Consider the following 22,292-nt stretch of genomic DNA (forward strand, 5'->3'; position numbering starts at 1 on the left):
AAATTAGTCATTTAGCATCTGTCCCCCTAGAACATAAAACTTCCTTCTGAAGGCAGCAACTCTGGATGTCAGAATCCCGTCATAGCCCCACTGCCCAGCCCTAAGCCTTGCATGGTAGACACTCAAAAGCTTGAGTAAATAATGAGTGTGAGCATTCGGCTTGAATGGAGGGTTGTGCAGAAGACTAATAAAGTTGGCAATTTCATTGGGAGACGGATTGTGAATGCTCTAGAATGCTAGGGTTAAATGCTTAGATTTTTATCCTTTTACTTTTTTTAACTTAAACAACAGAAATTTATTCTCATACTTCTGGAGATTGGAAGTTCCAAATCAATTACATTCACCAACTTACGGATGACAACGGGGCTGGTTTCTTTGAAGAGCTCTCTCCTTGGCCTTGGGCATGGCTGGCTTTGGCGTGTGTCCCTCCACATGATCTTCTATGTCCACATTTCCCCCTTTTTTCCCCTAAGATTTTATTTATTTGAGAAAAAGAGAGAGCACAAGTGGGGGGAGGGGGAGCAGAGGGAGAGGGAGAAGACTATCCATTGAGCAGGGAGCCTGACCTGGGGCTCAATCCCAGGACCCCAAGATCATGACCCAAGCCAAAGGCAGATGCTTAACTGATGAGCCAATCAGGTGCCCCTGAATTTCCCCTTTTTATAAGGACTCCAATAACTTTGGATTAGGGTCCACCCTAAGGACCCCATTTTAACTTGATTACCTCTGTAAAGAACCCTAGGTCCAAAATAAGGTCACATTCTGAGGTACCATTGTTAGAACTCCAAAATATATATTTTTTTGTGGGGGACACAATTCAACCCATAAAACATGGCTAACTCCCACTCAACATTTGAGACAGTTCAAAAGTTTTATTTATCTAAATTTCTGTGAAACTCTCTCTTCCCTGGAGCGATCTCCATGTCACATGCCCCTCCCAATGTGTTTCGATAGTATTTGCTTTCCTTTCTCTTGGTATTTATTAAGTAGTATTAGAAGAGCCCGCATATCATCTCTCAGTGGACTATGAGTGCCTTTAAAAACAGAGATACTCTAAATGATCTTTGTATTTCATATGCCTAGAGCCGTTTTTGGAATGAATGATACTACAATCTATATTTTTCTAAATCTTAATTTACCCTGGTCACAGTATCAAACTAAAATACCTTTAATATTTTTCAAAGACATATAGATATTGCATATTAATAAATATGTAGTTTCACTTTTTAATATTTAAGCAAACAATATAGCTTATGTTCTAAAAACAAATTAATCAGAATATTGAGATTTATATTCCTAAGTAGTAAGATTTCAATCTTTTTTTTAAAAAAGATTTTATTTATTTATTTGACACAGAGAGAGCACAAACGGGGGAGCAGCAGGAAGAGGGAGAGGGAGAAGCAGGCTCCAATATTTAACTTTCTACTGTTATCTTCTAATTATGTGTGTATATAGTTCAGAATTTTAGCTGCTATAATTTAAACCAGTGCAATAGTTTCCATGAAACTACTGAAAGCATTCAACATGTTCTTGGCACTGTGAGAATACATCTTTTTTCTTGGTTCCAGGAGGCTGCCAAAGTGAGCGCTCAGTTTTAACTACACCAATATTTCTGGTTAACAAACCTGCTTCTTCTGCTTTCTACCCTGGTTTTCTAAAAATTTTTTATTGGGGTAAAATATCCATAACATAAATTTACCATTTTCACTCTAAGTCTACAATTCAGTGGCATTAAGTACATTCACCACCATCATCTCCAGAACTTTTTCATCTTCCGAAACTGAAATTCTGTACCCATGAAACAGTAACCCCCCATTTCCCTCTCTGTCCAGCCCCCGGCCCCCATCATTCTACTTTCTGCCTCTGTGAATTTGGCTCTTCTAGGCATCTCATATAAGTGGAATGATACAACATTTGTCCGTTTGTGTCTGGCTTATTTCACTTAGCATAGTGTCTTTGAGGTTCAATCATGTAGCATCTGCCAGAATTTCATTCTTAAAGGCTGAATAACATTCGTGTGTGTGTGTGTGTGTGTGTGCGTGCGTGTGTGTGTTGCGTTTTGTTTATTCATCCATCAACTGATATTTGGATTGTTTCTACGTTTTGGTTATTGCACATAATACTGCTATGACCATGAGTATACAAATACCTGTTCAAGGTCTTTGGTGGTATGTACCCAGAAGTGAAATTGCTGTTTGATATGCTAACTCTATATTTAAACTATTGAGGAAATACCATCCTATTTTCCACAATGAAAGCACCATTTTACATTCCCAAAAGCAATGCACAAAGATTCCAATTTCTCCACATCTTCATCTCCACATCTTCACCCACACTCGTTATTTTCTGTGTTATTTTGTATTAGCCATGTTAATGGGTGTGGATCTCTTGGTGGTTTTGGTTTGTATTTCCCTAATGACTAATGATGTTCAGCATCTTTTCACAAGGTTATGGAACATTTGTGTATCTTATTTGGAGAAATGTCTATTCAAAATCCTTTGCCCATTTTTGAATTAGGTTGTTTTCTTTTCTTTTTTTAAAGATTTTATTTATTTGACAGAGCGAGCCAGAGAGCAGCAGGGGAGAGGGAGAAGCAGACTCCCCACTGAGCAGGGAGCCCCACGTGGAGCCTAATCCCAGGACCCCCAGAACATGACCTCAGCCGAAGGCAGACACTTAACTGACTGAGTCACCCAGGAGCCCTGTTTGTTTTTTCTTGTTGAGTTCTTTATATATCCTGGGCATTAGTTGCTTTTAAGACGTATAATTTGCTAATATTTTCCCCATTCTGTGTGTTGCCTTTTCATGTGCATTTTGACACATGAAAGTTTTTTTTTTTTAAGGTTTTATTTATTTATTTGACAGAGAGAGAGACAGCCAGCGAGAGATGGAACACAAGCAAGGGGAGTGGGAGAGGAAGAAGCAGGCTCACAGTGGAGGAGCCTGATGTGGGGCTCAATCCCAGAACGCCGGGACCACGCCCTGAGCTGAAGGCAGACGCTTAACGACTGAGCCACCCAGGCGCCCCGACACATGAAAGTTTTAAATTTTGATGATGATCAATTTATCTTCTTTTGTTGCCTGTGCATGTCGAAAAAAATCATTACCAAATCCAGTATCATGCAGCTTTCCTCCTATGTTTTCTTCCAAGAGTTTTACAGTTTTGTTTTGTTTTTGTAAGATTTATTTATTTATTTTAGGGGGGAGGGTTAGAGGGAGAGGGAAATCCTCAAGCAGACTCCCTGTTGAGCGCAGAGCCCAACATGGGGGGTCAATCCCAGGACCCTGAGATCATGACCTGAGCCAAAATCAAGAGTCAGACGCTTAATTGCCTGAGCCACCTGGGCACCCCAAGAGTTTTATAATTCTAACTCTTACATTTAGGTCTTTGATCCACTTTGAGTTAATTTTTGCATACGGTGTAAGGTAAAGCTCATTTTCATTCCTCTGCATGTGGCTATCCAATTTTCCCAGGGCCATTTGTGGAAGAGATTGTCTTTCCCATTGAATAGCGTTGGCACCCTTGTTCAATCGGCTATACCTACAAGGGTTTATTTCTGGACTTTTTATTCTATTCTATTGGTTTATATGTCTGTCTTTATCCATTACCACAGTTTTGATTACTGTAGCTTTGCAGTAAGTTTTGAAACAAAAAAAGTGTGAGATCTTCAACTTTCTTCAGGATTATTTTGGCTATTTGGGGGTCCCTCAGGATTCCGTATGAATTTTAGGATGGATTTTCTATTTCCACAGAAATGTCAATGGGATTTTGACAGGGACTGCATTAAATCTGTAGGTCACTTAGCGTAACTTTGACATCTTGACACTATTAGGTCTTCCAATCTATAAACATGGGATGTCTTTCTATTTATTTGTCTTCTTTAATGTCTTTCAGCAACATTTTGTCGTTTTCCGTGTGCAAGTCTTTCATCTCCTTGGTTAAATTTATTTCTAAGGAGTTAATTTTTTCAAAGCTATTGTAAGTGGAATAAATAGTTCTCTTAATATCTTTTTCAGATTGTCATTATTAGGCTATACAAACGCAACTGATTTTTGTGTGGTGACTTTGTGTTCTGCCACCCTGACCGAAATTGTCAGTTCTAACAATGTTTTTGTGGAATCTATGGTTTTCTACATATAAGATGATGTTATCTGTCAACAGAGATAATTTTACTTCTTCCTTTCCAATTTGGACACCTTTTTATTTCTTTTTCTTGCTTAATTGCTCTGAAGAGAACTTCAAGTATTGTGATGAATAGAAGTGGCAAAAGTGGGCATACTTTTCTTGTTCCTGATCTTAGAAGAAACGCTTTCAACCTTTCACTATTGAGTATGATGCTAGCTGTGCATTTTTTCCATGTGGCCTTTGGTCCTTTTAATATGCTAGCATGTTGTTGAGATTTTTGCATCAATATTCATAAGAGATATTGGTCTTTAGTTTTCTTGAAGTGTCTTTGTCTGGCTTTGGTATCAGGGTAATACTGGCATCATAGAATTGCTTAGTAGGCATTCCCATTCTTCAATTTTTTGGAAGAATTTGATAAATATTGGCATTACTTCAGTCTTTAAATGTTTAGTACATTTCACCAGAGAAGCCATTTGGTCCTGGGCTTGTTGAATTTTTTTGGTTACTGATTCAATATCCTTAGTTATTCATATTTTCAATTTCTTCACGATCATCATGGTAGGTTGTGTGTTTCTAATAATTTGTCCATTTCATCTGCGTTATTCAATTTGTTGGCATACAATTATTCATAGTACTTCTTTATAATCTTTCTAATTTCCACAAAATCATAGTAATATTCTGACTTTTTTCCCCTGATTTTAGTAACTTGAGTTTTCTTTTTTTCCTTAGTCAACCTAGCTAAAGTTTGGTCAATTTGTTGACTTTGTTGAAGACCCAATTTTTGGTTTGATTTTTTAAATTGTTTTCCTATTCTCTATTTTATCTGCTTGCTATGCATAGAATGTTTGTGTCCCCCCAAAATTCTTATGTTGAAATACTAACCTTCAATGTATTTGGAGGTGGAGTCTTTGGGATGTGATTAACTTAGAAGTATGGAGCCCTCATGAATGAGATTAGTGTCCTTTTAAAAGAGACCCTACAGAGCTCCCCCCCCCCCTTCTGCCACACGATGACACAGTTAGAAGACGGCAGTCTATGAACAAGAAAGCACATCCTCACCAGACACTAAATCTAACAAGTCCTTGATCTTGGACTTCCCAGCCTCCAGAACTTTAAGAAATAAATTTCTGTTTATAGGGACACCTGGGTAACTTAGTTAAGTGTCTGCCTTTGGCCCAGGTCACAATCCCAAGGTCCTGGGACCAAGTCCTGTGTTGGGCTCCTTGCTCAGCAGGGAGCCTGCTTCTCCCTCTGCCTGCCGCTCCCTCTGCTTGTGCGTGCTCTCTCGCTCTCTCCCACTCTCTGGCAAATAAATAAATAAAATCTTCAAAAAAAAATAAATTTCTGTTTATAAGCCACCCAGTCTATGATATTCTGTGACAGCAGCCCAAACAGTCTAAGACACTGTTCGAATCTTTATTTCCTTCCTTCTGCTAGCTTTGGGTTTAGTTTGTTCGTTTTCCACTTCCTCAAGGAGTAAAGTGAAGTTGAATGATTTGAGATCTTTCATCTTTTTTTTAAAATTAAATTAAATCTTATTTTAGAGAGAGAGAGAGAGCATGTGAGCAGAGGTGGAAGGGGCAGAGGGAGAGGGAGAGAGAATCTTAGGCTCATGGGGCTGGATCTCATGATCCTGGTCATGAGTCGGATGCTTAACTAACTGACTCACCCAGGCGCCCCTTTCATCTTTTTTATGTAAGCATTTTCAGCTACATATTCCCTCCTTAGCGCTGCTTATGTTGCATCACATACATTTTGGAATGTTGTGGTTCTGCTTTTATTTGTGTCAAGATATTCCATAACTTCCCTTGAGATTTCTTCTTTGACCCATTGGTTTTTAGAGTGTGTTATTTAATTTCCACATAATTATGAATTTTTCAGTTCTCCTTCAGCTGATTTCTAATTTTATTCCACTGTAATAGGCAAACATATTTTGTATCATTTCAGTACTTTTGAAATGTATTTATTTGTCTTGTGGCCTAACCTATAGTTTTTACTGGAGAATGCTCCATGTTCACTTGAGAAAATTGTGTATTCTGCTCTTGTTGGGTAGAGTGTCTGCGTGTCTGCTAGGTTCAACTGGTTTACAGTATTGTTCAGGTCCTTTATTTCCTTATTGATTCTATCTGGTGTTCTAGCATTATTGAAAGTGGTACTGAAATCACCTACCATTACTGTAGAGCTCTCTATTTCTCTCTTCAATTCTGTCAAACTTTGCTTCAAATATTTTGAAGGTTTGTTATTAGGTACACAAATGTTTGTAACTGTCATATCTTCTTGCTGTACTGAACTCTTTATTAATATATCTTTGTTTCTTATAACCTTTTAAAATTTTTCAGTCTCTTTTGTCTCATATTACTATGTTCACTACTGCTTTCTTTCGGTTACTATTTGCATGAAATATTTTTTCCTATCCTTTCATTTTTAATCTATTTGTGTCCTTAGGTCTAAAGTGAGTCTCTTGGAAACAGCATTGTTTTAAAAATCCATGCTGTCAATCTGCACCTTTTGATGGAGGAGTTTAATCTATTTACGTTTAAAGTAATTACTGATAGGGAAGGACTTCTTTTGCCCTTTGTTGTTCTATGTCTAATAGCTTTTTTGTCCCTCATTTCTTTTATTGCTGTCTTCCTTTTTGTTTAGTTGATTTGTTGTTTTTGTGACATATTCTAATTCCCGGCTCATTCCCTTTTGTGTATTTTCAAACTATTTTACTTGTGGTTATCATGGTGATTATAGATAACATCCTCAAGTTTTAAGAATCTACTTTCACTGATACAAACAAAAATGCTTTTACCGCTCTGCCTCCACCCCCTCCACACTTTATGTTACTGTTGTCACAAATGACATCTTTGTATAATGGGTACTTTTAAAACATAGGTTTGTGATTATTTTTTATGTTTTCTCTCTTAAATCCTGTAAAAGAATAAAAAATAAAATTATAAACCAAAATTACAATACTGGTTTTTATCCTTGCCCTTGTATTTACCTTTGCCGGAGATCTTTGTATCATCATATGATTTTGAGGTACTTTTCAGAGTCCTTTCATTTCAACCTGAAGTTCTTTCCTTAGCAGTTCTTGTAGGTCAGATCTAGTGGTAATAACTCCTTCAGCTTTTGTTTATCTAGGAAAGTCTTAATTTCTCCCTTATTTTTTTAACTGTGGTAAAATATTAAAAAATATAAAATTTACCACCTTAACCATTTTTTTTTACTTTTTTTTTTAAGGATAAGCTTTTTTTTTTTTAAGATTTTATTTATTTATTCAACAGAGATAGAGACAGCCAGCGAGAGAGGGAACACAAGCAGGGGAAGTGGGAGAGGAAGAAGCAGGCTCATAGCAGAAGAGCCCGATGTGGGGCTCGATCCCATAATGCCGGGATCACGCCCTGAGCCTAAGGCAGACACTTAACCGCTGTGCCACCCAGGCGCCCCTACCTTAACCATTTTTAAGGGTACAGTTCATTAGTGTTAAATATATTCACATTATTGTGCAACCAATTTTCAGAACTCTTTTCATTTTGCAAAACTGAAACCCTAAACTCATTATACAACAGTAACCAAGTATCCCCTCCCCTCAGTCCCTATCATTCTATTTTTGTCTTTATGAATTTGGCTATGTTCTGGGTATCTCACATAAGTAGAACCATACAGTATTTGATTTTTGTGAGTGGTGTATTTCACTCAGTATAATAGCCCCAAGGTTCATCCATGTTGTAGCATGTATTAGATTTTCCTTCTTTTTAAGGCTGAATAATATTTCATTGTGGGGCTATACCACATTTTGTTTATCCACTAATCTGTCAATGGACACTTGGTTTGCTTCCATAATTGGGCTATTGTGAATAATGCTACTGTGAACATGGGTATACAAATATGTCTTTTGAGAGCTTGCTTTCAATTCTGAGTATATCCCCAGAAGCGGAATTATTGGATCATACGGTAATTCTGTTTAATTTTCCGAGGATGTGTCAAACTGTTTTCCTTCTGCTACACCATTTTTCATCCCCACAAGTGTTCCGATTTCTTCACACTTGTTATTTTCTGTTTTGTCTGGTTTTGCTTTATAGGAACCATCCTAATGGATGTGAGGTGGTTCTCTCATTTTTGAGGGTTAGTATTGTCAGATATAAAATTTGTAGTTGGAAGTTCTTTTTCTTTCAGCACTTTAAATGTATCATCTCACTCCCTTCTGGACTCCAAGGTTTCTGCTGGAAATTGGCTGATAATCTATCTTACTGAGGATCTTGTATGTGACAAGGCACCTTTCTTTTGCTGCTTTCCATTCCATCTTTGTCTTTCTATGATTTGATTATAATGTGTCTTGCTATGGGTCTCTTGAGGTTTATCCTCCTTGGAGTTTAAATTTTCGACTTTTAGATTCGTGTCTTTCTTCAATTTGAGTAGTTTTTGGCTCTTATTTCTTCAGATAATCTCTTCCTCTTTGTCTCTTCTTCTGGTACTCCCATATGCATATATTTGTTCTTTCGATTATATTCCATAAGTCCCTTAATATCTGTTTATTTTCATTTTTTTCCTCCTCAAAATAATTTCTAATGTACTACCTTCAAGTTTGCTGATTCATCTGCCTGCTCAAATCTATTGTTGAACCCTCTGTGAAATTTTCAATTAAATTATCATTTTTCAGCCCCAAAATTTGTTTGGGTCCTTTTTGTAATTTCTCTTTGTTACTGTTCTCATTTTTATTGTTTTCCTAACTTCCTTTAGTTTTTTGTCATTCTCCTTTAACTCTTTGAGGATATTTCATAGTATTTTAAAGTCTTTAATAAGTCTGATGCTTGCAGTTCCTCAGGGAAGATTCCTACCACTTCATTTTCTTTTGAAATGGGCCAGGTTATCCTTCTTGTGTTTTGTTTTGGTTTTTTTTTTTTTTTTTTTTTGGTTGAAAATTGGGCAGGTGAAAAATAGCCACTTCTTCCGGTCTTTGCAGACTGGGTCTGTGCCAGTGTATTCTTTTACTAATTAGTAGGCTATGTTCTGAGCTTTGGGATCAAAGGAGAAAGCTAAGTCTTCAGGGGTTTTAGCATGCATCTCACCTGATTTGCATACCTTTATAAATTTCCCCCTATACACGCTGCTCTTATGTCTTAATTTCTCCTTGGGGCCTTGGATGGTCTATTATATCTTTCCACCCACAATGCCTTGCCCCAGGTGTCTGTGAATCATAATCTCTCTATAGATTTTATGAGCAGTTCCTGCCACTTTATGCTGTTTCCTCTGCAGAACTCCAATTATGGGAAAAAGAAACTAGTCCTTCAGGCAGTCCCCAGACAAGTTAAAACTGTGCAAATAAAGTTTGCTCTGCTCCCTTTAGTTTGAGGCAGGGGAGGGTATTGGACAATACCTGCCTCCTCAAGACCAAGACTGCCCAGAAGTGGAGCGACAAGGATGAGCAAAACTTTCATGAATTTTCCTACCATTTTGAATGTAGCTTTTTCTTGATTGGAGAGTCACTTGGTTACTGTGGACTTTTGACTGTTGTCCTGAGCTCCCTCAAGCTCACCTTATTTTTTTTTTTTTCAAAGATTTCATTTATTTATTCGACAGAGATAGAGACAGCCAGCGAGAGAGGGAACACAAGCAGGGGGAGAGGGAGAGGAAGAAGCAGGCTCATAGCAGAAGAGCCTGATATGGGGCTCGATCCCATCACGCCGGGATCACGCCCTGAGCCAAAGGCAGACGCTTAACCGCTGTGCCACCCAGGCGCCCCTCACCTTATTATTTTTTTTAAAAGATTTTTATTTGTTTGAGAGAGACAGAGCAAGCGAGCACAGAGGGAGAAGGAGAAACAAACTCCTGCTGAGCAGGGAGCCTGACACAGGGCTCAATCACGGGACCCCAAGATCGTGACCACAGCCGAAGGCAGATGCTTTGCTGAGCCCAGGCACCTCCCTCAAGCTCATTTTAGCTAGCTTTTGATTGTTCTTAATGTCTCCGTGGGAGAACAAGAGCTTAGAGCTTCCTCGTCCTCCACTTTGTTGATATCACTAGGGAATTTTTATTTTCAATGCCATAGGAAGACTTCCAGTTTTTGAGCTGAGGATATGATATAAAGAAAAAGTACTTTAAGATATTAAGTACAGGCAGGTACACAGTGGATCAGAGAGTAAACAGTGCCTCGAGGTATTAACTAAACTGTCTTATTTTGCAGGACATATGTATCTTGAGGCTTGACTTTGTGGCCCAAGTATACAGCACCGATCTTGGCATATACCGTGTGCTCAGTGAGCCTTTGTTGAACTAGATACCGAAATTATAGTAGTTGTGACTGAGCACAGAGTCCTTAAGGCAGTCTCAATAGTGTGTGGTAGGTAGGCAGTCAAAATTAAACCCACTCCATGAGACTTCTGTATCATGCTAGTGGGGAGAATCTCAACCAGGATTGGGCATGCCAGCTCTTGAAGCATTTATGGAAAAATCCCCGATGTCCTATGGAAAAGTAAGCCACAGTGAGGACCTCATGAGGAAGGTTATTGGTGGAGAGGGAACCCTCTTCTCCCTACTCTAGAACTACCTAAACAAGGGGTCAGCAAATAGCCTGTGGCCTGATTTTGTGGTTTTACTGGGACACAGTCACACTCATCTATTCATAAATTGTCCATAGCTGCTTTTGTGCTGTAACATTAGAATTAAGTAGTTGTGACAGTACCTTATGAACTGCAAAGCCTCAAGTATTATCTGGTCCTTGCTGACCCCTGTTCTAAACAATACAGTGAAGTCTAAAGGGGCTAGAGGCTGCTGTAGATTATCATATTTAATAAGGACCCAAGATGACAGGTAACTAAGTAGTCCCGAGCCTGACTGATAAAACTTAGTAGTTACCTACTTTTCAGGGACAGAATGCTTGGAGGGAAATAGGTTTCAACAAATGGTACTAGGACGAATGGATATACACATGCAAAAGTGAAGTTGGACCACTTCTTCACACCATAGACAACAATTAACTCAAAATGGACTGAAGACCTAAATGTATAAAATTTTTAGAAGTCACAGAGGAGTAAATATTTATGATCTTGATTTAGGCAATGGATTCTTAGATATGACACCAAGCCCAGAAGAAACCAAAGGAAAAAAAGATATGTTGGACTTCATCAAAATTAAAAACTTACATGCTTCAAAGACACCATCAAGAAAGTGAAAAAAACCACCAAAAAAAAAAAAAAAAAAAAACAGAGAGAGAGAAAATAATTATATATCTGCTAAGGGTTTAGTACCCAGAATATATAAAGAAATCTTGCGATTCAACAATAAAGACAACTCAATTAAAAATGGGCAAAGGAGACGGGACACTACATGACTTCAAGATTTAACACAAAGCTACAGTAACCAAGACAGTGTGATACTGGTGAAAGAGTACACAAGACAGAACAATGGAATATATTAGAGCCCAGAATTACCTATACAAAGAGAGGTGGCTGATCTTGACAAAGGATCAAAAGTAACTGGATGGGGGCGCCTGGGTGGCACAGCGGTTAAGCGTCTGCCTTCGGCTCAGGGCGTGATCCCTACGTTATGGGATCGAGCCCCACATCAGGTTCTTCCGCTATGAGCCTGCTTCTTCCTCTCCCACTCCCCCTGCTTGTGTTCCCTCTCTCATTGGCTGTCTCTATCTCCATCGAATAAATAAATAAAATCTTTAAAAAAAAAAAAAAAAGCAACTGGATGGAGAAAGGACAGTCTTCTCAACAAGGGTGTTGGAGCAACTGAATATTCACATGACCAAAAAAAAAAAAAGGTAGATGAAGACCTTACATTTTTTGCAAAAATCACTCAAAATGAATCAGACCTAAATGTGAAATACAAAACTATAAAACTTCAAAAGATAACACAGGAGAAAATCTAGGTGACTTCATGATGATAATCTAGTTTTCATGATGACTTTTTAGGTACAACATCAAAACCATGATCCATGAAAGAAAAAATGGACAGGCTGGACTTCATTAAAATTAAAAACTTTTGTTCTGTAAAAGACTGTTAAAAGAGAATAAAAAGATAAATCATGGACCAGGAGAAAATATTTGCAAAACACCTATTTGATAAAGGTCTAGTATCCAGAATATATTTTAAAAACCACTTAAATCTCAACAACAAAAAAACAACCTAATTAAAAAATAGGCAAGAGATCTGGACACTCACTAATAAAGATATACAGATGGTAAATAATATGAATATCTTATGTCTTTAGGGAATTGCAATTAAAAAAACACAATATCACCACACACCTATTAGAATGGCCAAAATCCAAAACACTGATTCCACCAAATTCTAGTGAGGACATAGGACAAAAAGAACTCTTGACTCACTGCGGCAAAATGGTACAGTCGCTTTGTAATATGGTTTGGCAGTTTCTTACAAAACTAAATATACCCTTACCCTATGATCCAGCTATTATACTCCTTGGTATTTACCAAAATGAGCTGAAAACTTCTGTCCACACAGATGTGCACACAAATGTTTATAGTGACCCTTTTTGATAATTACAAAATCTGGAAGAAATTAAGATGACCTTTAATAGGTGAGTGGATAAACAAACCGGTACACCTAGACAACGGAATATTATTCAATACTAAAAAGAAATGAGCTATCATGCCATGGAATGACATGGAGTAACCTTTTTTTTTTTTTTTGAAAATATTTTATTTATTTAATTATCAGAGAGACAGAGACAGAGCACAAGCAGGGGGATCGGCAGAAAGAAGAAGAAGCAGGCTCCCCGCTGAGCAGGGAGCCTGATGCGGGACTCCATCCCAGGATGCTGGGATCATGACCTGAGCCGAAGGCGACGCTTAACCAACTGAGCCACCCAGGGGTCCCGACATGGAGTAACCTTAAATGCATATTGCTAAGTGAAAAATCCAATCTGTAAAGAGCACATACTGTTATGATTCCAACTATTTGACATTCTGAAAAAGGCAAAACTATGGAGACAGTAAAAATGTCAGTGATTGAAAGGGATTTGGAGGAAGGAAGGGGATGAACAGGGTGTTTTCAGGGCACTGGAAATATTCTGATGATACCATAACGGTGGAACACACGTATTTGTCAAAACCCATTCTATGTACGCATTACTGCACTTTCTACTGTACAACACAAAGACCGAACCTTAACGTAAACTATGAACTTTAAGTAGTAAAAGTTTATCAACATTGGCTCACCAATTATAATGAATACACCACATTAATGCAAGATGTTAATAACAGGGGAAACTGGGGCAGGGGGTTATATAGGAATTCCCTGTACTTTCTGTTCAATTTCTCTGTAAACCTAAAACTCCTTGAAAAAGTACTTTTTTTTTTAAGTGCAAAGGATTTCAATAAGCATTTCTTCAAAGAACATATAAAAATATGTGGCCAGTAAGGACATGAAAAGATGCTCAGCTTTAACAGCCATTAGGGAATTACAAATCAAAACCACAAAGAGAAGCACTTCAGAACCACTAGGATGGCTATAATCAATCAGAGGGACAGTAGTAACAAGAGAGAGAGAGATTGGATTCCGTCACGCACTGCTGGTGGGAACACGATGTGGTGCAAGTACTATGGAAAAAAGATTGGCAGTTCATCAAACAGCTAAACAGTTATCACATGACCCAACAATTCCACTTGTAAGTATATGCAAGAGAAAGGAAAACATAAGTCACAAAAATTTTGTACGTGAATGTTCACAACAGCGTATTTCCTAACAGCCAAAGCAGAAACAACTCAAATGTCCACCAACTGATGAATGAATGAACAAAAGTGGTATATTCATTCAATGAACTATTGTTCAGCCATAAAAGCCATAGTACAACATACCTGAACCCTGAAAATATGCTAAATGAAAGAAGTCAGATACAAAAGGCCACATACTGTACGATTCAACTTATATGAAACGACCCGGATAGGCAAATACACAAAGTAGAAAGTAGATTAGTGGTTGCCAGCGGCTGGGGCGGAAAAGTTAATGAAGAGTGACTGCTAATGGGTATGGGGCTTTTTTAAGATGAACAAAATTCTGGAATTAGGAGCAATGGTGGTACAACCTTGTGATATACTCAAAACCACAGAATAGAATTTAAAAGGGTAAATTTTATGGTATGTAAATTATATCTTAATTTAAAAAATATATAAAAGGATCTCTAAGCAGTTTTACTTCCTTTTATCCCATTCATTCATTGTGTAATTAAATAAGGTTGTGATTCTTTTCAGAGTATGTGATCTGTTTTATAGTTTACTGAGAAATGATCCATTTACACAAGTCTGTGTTAAATTAGTTTCAGGGGAGAAGACGATTTAGCAAAGACTATTCTGGAGTATTGATTTACTTACTTCTCACTAGGGTGTAAGCTTTTGAGAGCTGGTACACAATTATTAATTAGGGAAATGGTACACATTATTTTATGAATAAACCCTGAATAAATGGGAAGTCCTCTGAGGTGGCAGTAGGTCATACTGTAACTTTTTTAAAGAAGATTTTATTTATTTATTTAGAGAGAGCCTGTGTGGGAGGGGGAGTGGAGGAGGGAGAGGGAGAATCTCAAGCAGACTCCCTACTGAGCATGGAGCCCGACGTGGGGCTCGATCTCATGACCCTGAAATCACAATCCGGGTCAAAATCAAGAGTCTGACGCTTAACCAACTGAACCCCCCAGGCGCCCTCATACTGTAACTTTTAAGCAAAAGGAGGCAAGGGAAATATTTGGGTAAACCTCTAACTGGGAGTCAATTTTTTAAGAGCTCAGTAGTATCTCCTTGATAAATAACTAAAAAATCTTCCTGTGTCAAAAACCAGAGCTTTCCCCTAAAAAAAAAAAAAAAAAGTGAACTGAGATTCTAGGAAAGTCTGGAATAACAAAGGGAGACTGGTCGACCTAAAAATATATCTAGCTACAGTAACTGAGCTAGGAACTGGCATTAGTTCTCAAAACTCGGCCTTCCTCACATGCCTCCAAGTTTCCCTCACAGCTGCCTTTCCTAGGGTGACTAGACACTGGGTGTCAGCCTTTGTATGGGACATAATCCAATGTCAAGTACACATTCAATAACATTTACAGAGGCCAAGGACAACAAGCACATGGACGTACTTTTTTTCTTTTTAAAGAATACAACAGTCATATGGTCAAAAACTAAAACCACAATGAAGGATATAAAATGAAAAGTAAGATTCCCAGGTTCCCCAGCTCTCCTTCCCAGATATGATACTGATTAAGTTTCTTGTGCAAGTTATCTTATTTCTGAAATGCTATTAACATGACAGGAATATTATACAGAATATGTTTCTTATCTATAAAGTTTAAGTCTTCCAGAGACTGCCTGCCATTATCAGAAACTGAGGTGAAATTCAGGCCCCAAATACAGAAACTTAAAATTTTCTTGCAATCTAAAATAGATTTCAGACCTAAATAGATCCAACTTCTTTTTTTAACAAAAAATTCACACATTTTACCTTTTAAGTCAGATTTTATTTTTCTATCCATGGCAAAACAAACGCTTTAAAGATTTATAAAAATACCAAAAATTGGCAGTCACTTGGAAACAATGTATTATTAACTAGATTAATCCATTAAGAAAATGCACTGAATACACTCAATGTTAAAACGAAACAGTGACACAGATACCCCCGTATGATGCCTTGACAAATAAATCAACAGTTCTTGGTAAAACTCCCAATACCGAAGAGAGATTTAAAAACAAATGTCTCATGAATTCCAGTTTTCTGTAAACAGGTCTCAGCTGATCCTCAGATGACAAGGTTAAGAATGACATAACTGTAACTGGCAGGGGTGGTGGGGAGGTTGAAATAATCTTGTAACTGCAAGGGCGTGGGAAGTAATCCAATTAATAGCAGCACCAAAAATACGTAATCTCACAACAAAACGAGTACTGATTTGGAAAATTAATGTCTGTGGGCATTTTCTTCCCCAAATGGGGAGCAGGGCGAATGTAGGAAATTAATTTTTAGCAATTTTCCTAGGCCCGAAGGCAACCACACGTCTGGAGCTACTGAACTCTCTGAAGCCTCAATATCAACAAGCTCTTCACATGGTAATTATCCTAATATTTGAAACTGGAAAACTGATGCAACCTTGCCATAGCCAACAAATTCAAATTCTTATTAATCAACCTCTGGTTCTTCATATTCGGTCCCTATTTGCGCCCTTTCAAAAGATGCAAACAATCTGCCCCTTGTGCAAGTGAAGCTCACCTGGCCTCAAGAGGTGGCGTGTGCCCAGGGCTCCTGTCTCAGGGCAGGAAACCGCAGGTGGTCAGAAAGGTGGCCGACGCTGTACTTCCGTTGCCTCCGCCACGCAGCCTGCTGTGCTGCTTTGCACCTGGTATGGGCTGGTGCCCTAACATTTCCAACTGAACAGTGAGCTGGTCAACAACACCCCTGCCAGCAGAGGGAAGGAGCCTTCAGACCTGATGAAGGGTTGGTTGGCCAGGCCACTCTTCTCTTATCTTTGATGTTCTCGAGGAAAGGATTCCTCTAAGGTGAGTCAAGCTCAGCGGCTCATTCTAACCTAAGGCAACTATGTGTTGCTCTGGGAGTTTCTAGCCATCTAACCGGATTCTCCTCACTCAGCTCTCACCCCAACAGCGCTCAGCACCCCTGCTTGGGAAGCTCCAAGGGAAGCAGATGAAACTAATTAAGACACAGCCCATCAAAGGCAACACAAGTATTCACCAGCTGTGTACGGCGCCCTGCCCACAACTGTGGCGAAGGCCACAGAAGAAGTATTTTTACCACAGAGGGCTGCACAGTCATTGTCCTCTTTGACTCTGTCCTCTTCTCTTCAGCTCTCTGCCCTGAAAGCCTCAGTCTGTCTTCACCATGTTTCATCTCCCAGAGGCATAAGTACTTCTTTTTAGCTTATTTTTGTGATTTCTCCAACCAACCACGAAATCAGGCCTGTTGGGATAGAAATGAACAAATGAACAATCCTCCAGACGGCTGGCAAATGGCTGCCGGGCTTTTCAGTTTCATGAGGCGGTCGGGACGGCTGTGCTCCTCTATGCTGGGTCCTCTTCATCCATCGTCACGTCATCCATGTTTTTCTTCTGTTCAGCCTCTGGCCCAGCAGGCAGAATGCTTGTGACGGTATGGAGGAGGGCTTCAATCTGCTCCTCTGTGAGCCGTTCTTCACTCTCCTCCACCATCTGCAGAAGAAAACCTCTAAGGGTTACAGAGGAGCCGCACAGGCGGAGTCCACCCCTGCCCGCAGTCCGCTGGCCTCTGGCATGCCGAGCTCGGGGCCCGGCTCCAGAGCCCCCTCAGGTCGCCGGGTCCTCTCCATCCTGGCTCCAAGGGAGGGAGAAGCCAGCGCCAATTCCTATGCGACTGCTCAAAATGGGTCGGGGCAAAAAGCAAGTTGCAGGTTAGCATTTTTCTTCAAAGAGACAGAAAACCCTACCAGTTCTATACCCATCCACATGCACACATGAATATGTTGTATGTGCAAAGAAAACGCACCTCCAGGGAGTGAAATGGCACTTTACATACTTTTGTATTTCACAAGCACAGCTGTAACTTATGAATTATATCAACAACTCATCTGACGATTGCCCACTGCGCGCCAAATGGTTTATCTATTTTTTTCTCGTCCCCACTCCCACCACACTAACAGCTCTTCAGGGAGCTCATGTGCCTGACTGCACACAGCACTTCATATCTGTTATTTCTTTTAACCCTCACAACAGTCCTGGCAAAGGACAGAATGAGAATCCCAAGCCAGGCCTGCCCAACACTAACACTGACAATCAATCCAACACACACCACGCGGCCCTGGTCATCTCCTGGGAACCTGGAGCAAGAGCCTGATGAGTGACGGCTGGGAAACTATCCCCCGCTGCCTCACTAAATTAGGTCCACTTAAAGCCCAGTTTGACATGTCCTGGAAATCTATATACAGACGATCCACAATTATGAGCCACCTTTCTTAGCCTCACTTCTAGCTCTCGATATATTAATGAATACAAACTTAGTCAACAATGTTTTTAAGAGCAATATACAGGCAGGCAAATTACTTACCCATGTTCACTTAGTGGCACCAGCCATCTATCACAAACAGCTTAAGGTGTCCAGGGTTCTGTTCTGTGGCATCTCCCACAGCAATCTCTGAAATCTGGCAACTAAGACCACAAGGAATTCCACCAAGAAATCCTAGCAGATTTAAGTAAAACAAGATGACAGGCTAGGCTTACAACCCTGAAAAGGATTTCAGTCTGACTGCCTCACTTTACAGACAACAGTACAGAAACTCATCAAGTCCGGTGACGTGTCCAAGATCACATCACAAACTCCTGGCAAACCATTGGTCTCTTCATTCACCTAGGTCCAAAGATGTTTCTACAACCAGAGAATAATCCTGAGTGTTCTAGGATGGAGAAGATCCTGAGTGAAATAATGGGACTACTTCCCATCACGCTGTGAAATAAAATGACTATTTCCTAAAGATTCAAAGGCTCCGTAAAATGTAACCACTACTGAACCGCAGTAAGAAAATAAACCGCAAAAACCCATTTTTTAAACCAGACATGCAAAATTAGGGTGTATAAAAGGAAGTAATCTAACACAGACTGCCTCCAAAATACAAAGGAGTTGGAAAGGGGTACGTCCGATTTGATGATTTGATCCTAAGAAAAGATGATCTCCATTTGAGAGAGGAATGTCTCCAAATTCATAAATTGGCATGTGCAGTTGATCATGAACTGCTTCGTGACTCAGGGGAAGCGGGAAAGGAGATTCAGACGAGTCTGAGAACACAGACAACCTCCCACCAGCATGTGCGCCGGTGCTTTCCCAGAATCACCACCGCCAGAGCTTCTCAAGCACGCGGTCCATCACGTCGGGACACGTTACAGAGGAGTAAGCGCAGGCTCAGCATTATAAAGACAAGCTGACCTGGGTCTCACAGCAAGTGGTGCAAGGTCTTTTGACTTGGGATGCCAGCTCTTTTTACAACACCATGCCTCTATGCTTTCCTCTCTCGGAGATGCAAACTAGAGTCCACTGGTTTGAAAGAATTTAATTCTATGACTTCTGAGAGGTCTTCATTTTTAGAAAACCAAATAGAGAAGACTTGAACAGGCCACCTTCTTGCATCCCGATCTCTGGGTCTGGCAGAGAAAACGAAGATCAGGTGTCAGCTAAATGTGTTCGTGGCAAGAGGGCCGAAGAGCAGAAGCTTTCGCCAGCACACAGCCCTCAGGGTCAGACACTTTCCTTTTCGAACCAAGATTCCCAGTCACAGAAGAAAACCTAAACCTCATTAAGCAAAATGAAACACATATACACAAAAAAGAAACTTTCAGAAACCAGACACTTACTAATCCCTCTTGGATCAAGGTAAAATGATACTAAGTGTATTACTCCTCACCTTTTCTTCCCAACAGAGAAGAAACTGAGCCCAAATAAAGAAACGCAAAGCACCATCTCAACGTTCTCAAACACCTGAGGTTTCAAGTTGCTTGGAATATAAGGACAAATAGAATGTAAAAATCCAAAGTATTTGCAGATGGGTCAATGATAAATTTTTATCACATACAAAGACCATATCGATTCCTAGGGGCTGTCAAACTGGGCTGCTATACTCCCAAGATGGTTGTTTCTCACTCTAAGCTGTCAAGGCGAACTTCCTCCTTTACCCAGAACAACAAAACAATTCAAACCTAATTAAGTATGGACACTTGTAGCTATCTGACCCAGAACAGTTCATTTAATCTCCGTAAATTTCAATTTTTCTCTAATGTAAAATGGAATTAATGTCTACAGTAAGGACCAAATGAGAACATATATTATAGTGTTTTGTAAGCCATAAAACTCTACATAATCCAAGACATTTTATAATCACTAACTTATAACAGGCATATATGGTAGTGCTGTTCAGGCCAGAGCTCACAAACCATCTCAAACGAATACACGACAGGGAATGGCAGAAATCAGAGAGGCTGGTGGCGTCCTCATTTCCTCAGACAGCAGGCAGTCACCTGTGGCTCTGTGGCTCCCAACAAATCATGGCTCAGGTTTAACTAAAAGAAGAAGCTTCAGCCTCCAAAACTGAACACTAATAAATGCTGGATGCTGAAAATACTTCTGGACGCAGGAAGAATAAATGGCTGTAAGGTTAACGCAGGGAAATTCTCAAGTCCTCTGTACTTCGCACGCTGTGTGAAACCTCATTTCCTATCCCGCTCTTGGGAGAAGAGATACTGCCACAAGCCTTGGTAAATGTTTTGCCACCCTTTGTAGCCAAATCCCAGGCTGGGGAAAATCTGACTATAAAATGGTCCAACTGCTGGGAAACAACAGACACAGTGTTTATCAAGACCTACTACCTACCTGCGAAAAGGAGAAAAGAACAGACAGTCTCAGGGCACGCCACACACATCTTTCTTCTCACTTGCAAAGCACACGGCTTGGAGGAGAAAGTAAGGCTTTGAGTCAGACAGACCCAGTTAGCCGCTCACTAGCAAAGACTATGACGAGGGCATTAAAGGTGACATCCACAAAACCCATGGCATATAGTAGGCACTCTTAATAGCACCTAATCGTACCAAGTAATGATAGAGCTTTCTACAGGCTCTGGGATGAGGTCACGCTAATCCTCATCTCCTCTCTCCATCTGTCATTAAGCCATGAATAACATATGTTGCTGATTAAAGTTGGAGGAGACAGAACATGTGATCTTTAACCCAGAGGGACATGGATTAGTTTCTTGCTGATTCGTTTGTTTTTTCTTTTCTAAGTTGAATCTCCCAACACAGTTGAAAGCATCAGAATAAGGGTACCAAAAAAAAAAAGGATCTCTAATTAGCCTAAAGGCCAGTTTCCCCAGAAAGTCACCCTTTATGGAAGGAATTTTTCTAATTTAATTATGGGTGCATTTTGAAGGACAGAAACAACATTGGGAAGACAATAAAAGTTTTAGTCAAAAATTAAATGCCCCGTGACCCTTTAAAAAAAGCGTTCTTTTAAAACAACTCTAAACATCATAGGTATTTTTGGCTACTTTCTTCCACACTTTTCTGAAGGAACTTTGACAAAGGATCAGTACTTCTAAAACTGACTTTGCAAACTCCTTAATTCTCCAATCAGTTTTTTTTGTTGTTGTTGTTGTTGTTGTTGTTGTTTTTACTGGCAGTTACATGGCCTGCCTAATATTTGGAGCTGAACGGTGTTCTCTGCCCTGTTGGCAGAGGGAAACTGCCCAGTACGCCAATCCGGCAACCACTCAGTTTGTCTCACTGGGCCTCATTTTCATATTCTCCTCAGGCCACGTGTGGCTTCTACTCTGGCTCCCTTGCACAATTCTAAAGCTTTATGCTGTGATTGCTGTGTAGTCTTGCAAGTGATGAGAATCCACTGAATGGTCGTATGCAGGGAAACAAGACAATCAAGTCTGTGGTTTCAGAAAGTGAACTCTGACCGCGGGGGAGAAGGTGGACTGGAGGGGCCAGACTGAGGCAGGGACGACGAGAAAGGACAACCGCGCGAGCCACACTGAGAAATGACAGAAACGAACACGGTGCAGCAGGGAGAGAAGAGAGAACAAGGGAAGACAGAAGCAGCAGAACCTGGGGACTAAGTGCATATGAGATCAAAGGCAGAGAATGACTTCCAGGTTTCTGGCTTGGCAGACTGGGCCAGGAGGCTGAGAGAGAATGAGAGCATGGGGGGAAGTGCACATGTGCTCCGTGAACCAAGAACAGAAACAGGAAGAGTAGGGTCGAAGGGTGGGAGTCGGGGAGGAGAAATTCTGCCAGAGTCATGGTGAGTCTATTGTTTTCATGCAACATCTGGTTGGCAATAACCCCTACAGGAAAGCAATGGCCAGAATGGGGTAGGACATCAAGGGAGACAAAGAGCTGCCAAGATACAGGCCCAAACCCTAAGGAAGGAACTAAATTTCCTCTACTCTTCTACTTTCACTAAGTTCATACTAAGTAGGATCAAACTGGTGAGGTCTCCTTTCACTTATGAAATGCGGGTAGTCGTGCAGTCTTTTCAAGAAATGGCAGTTCCAGCCTTGTCTGGTCTCAGCTGTATCACCCTTCCGCCCTCTCAGGCCCAGAGACCAAGCCCCTCACGTTCAGGCCTCCTTAACTCACCAGCTGGATCTCAACAGCAGTCATAGGCCTGTGATTCAGCAGCTGAAGCTTTTCAGCTC

General features: G+C 40.1%; 1 protein-coding gene across 4 annotated transcripts in view; it reads right to left on the reverse strand.

Annotated features, from left to right (window-relative positions):
* Positions 1–15,542: 15,542 nt before the first annotated feature.
* Positions 15,543–22,292, reverse strand: part of CRCP (CGRP receptor component) — a 45,718-nt gene continuing 38,968 nt past the window's right edge. The window contains exons 5-7 of one of the 4 annotated variants that reach the window (XM_087868441.1): positions 22,234–22,291; positions 20,465–20,540; positions 15,543–17,283 (exon numbers count right to left, since the gene is read on the reverse strand). In XM_087868441.1, the coding sequence (XP_087724567.1) occupies positions 17,267–17,283; positions 20,465–20,540; positions 22,234–22,291 (151 nt within the window). In that variant the 3' untranslated portion in view covers positions 15,543–17,266. The other 3 variants (XM_045786120.2, XM_045786119.2, XM_045786118.2) reach the window with 3 other exon arrangements.

Source organism: Ursus americanus, chromosome 2 (assembly GCF_024610735.1).
Source record: "Ursus americanus isolate L20-20 chromosome 2, mUrsAme1.1.p, whole genome shotgun sequence".
NCBI classification, from domain to species: domain Eukaryota; kingdom Metazoa; phylum Chordata; class Mammalia; order Carnivora; family Ursidae; genus Ursus; species Ursus americanus.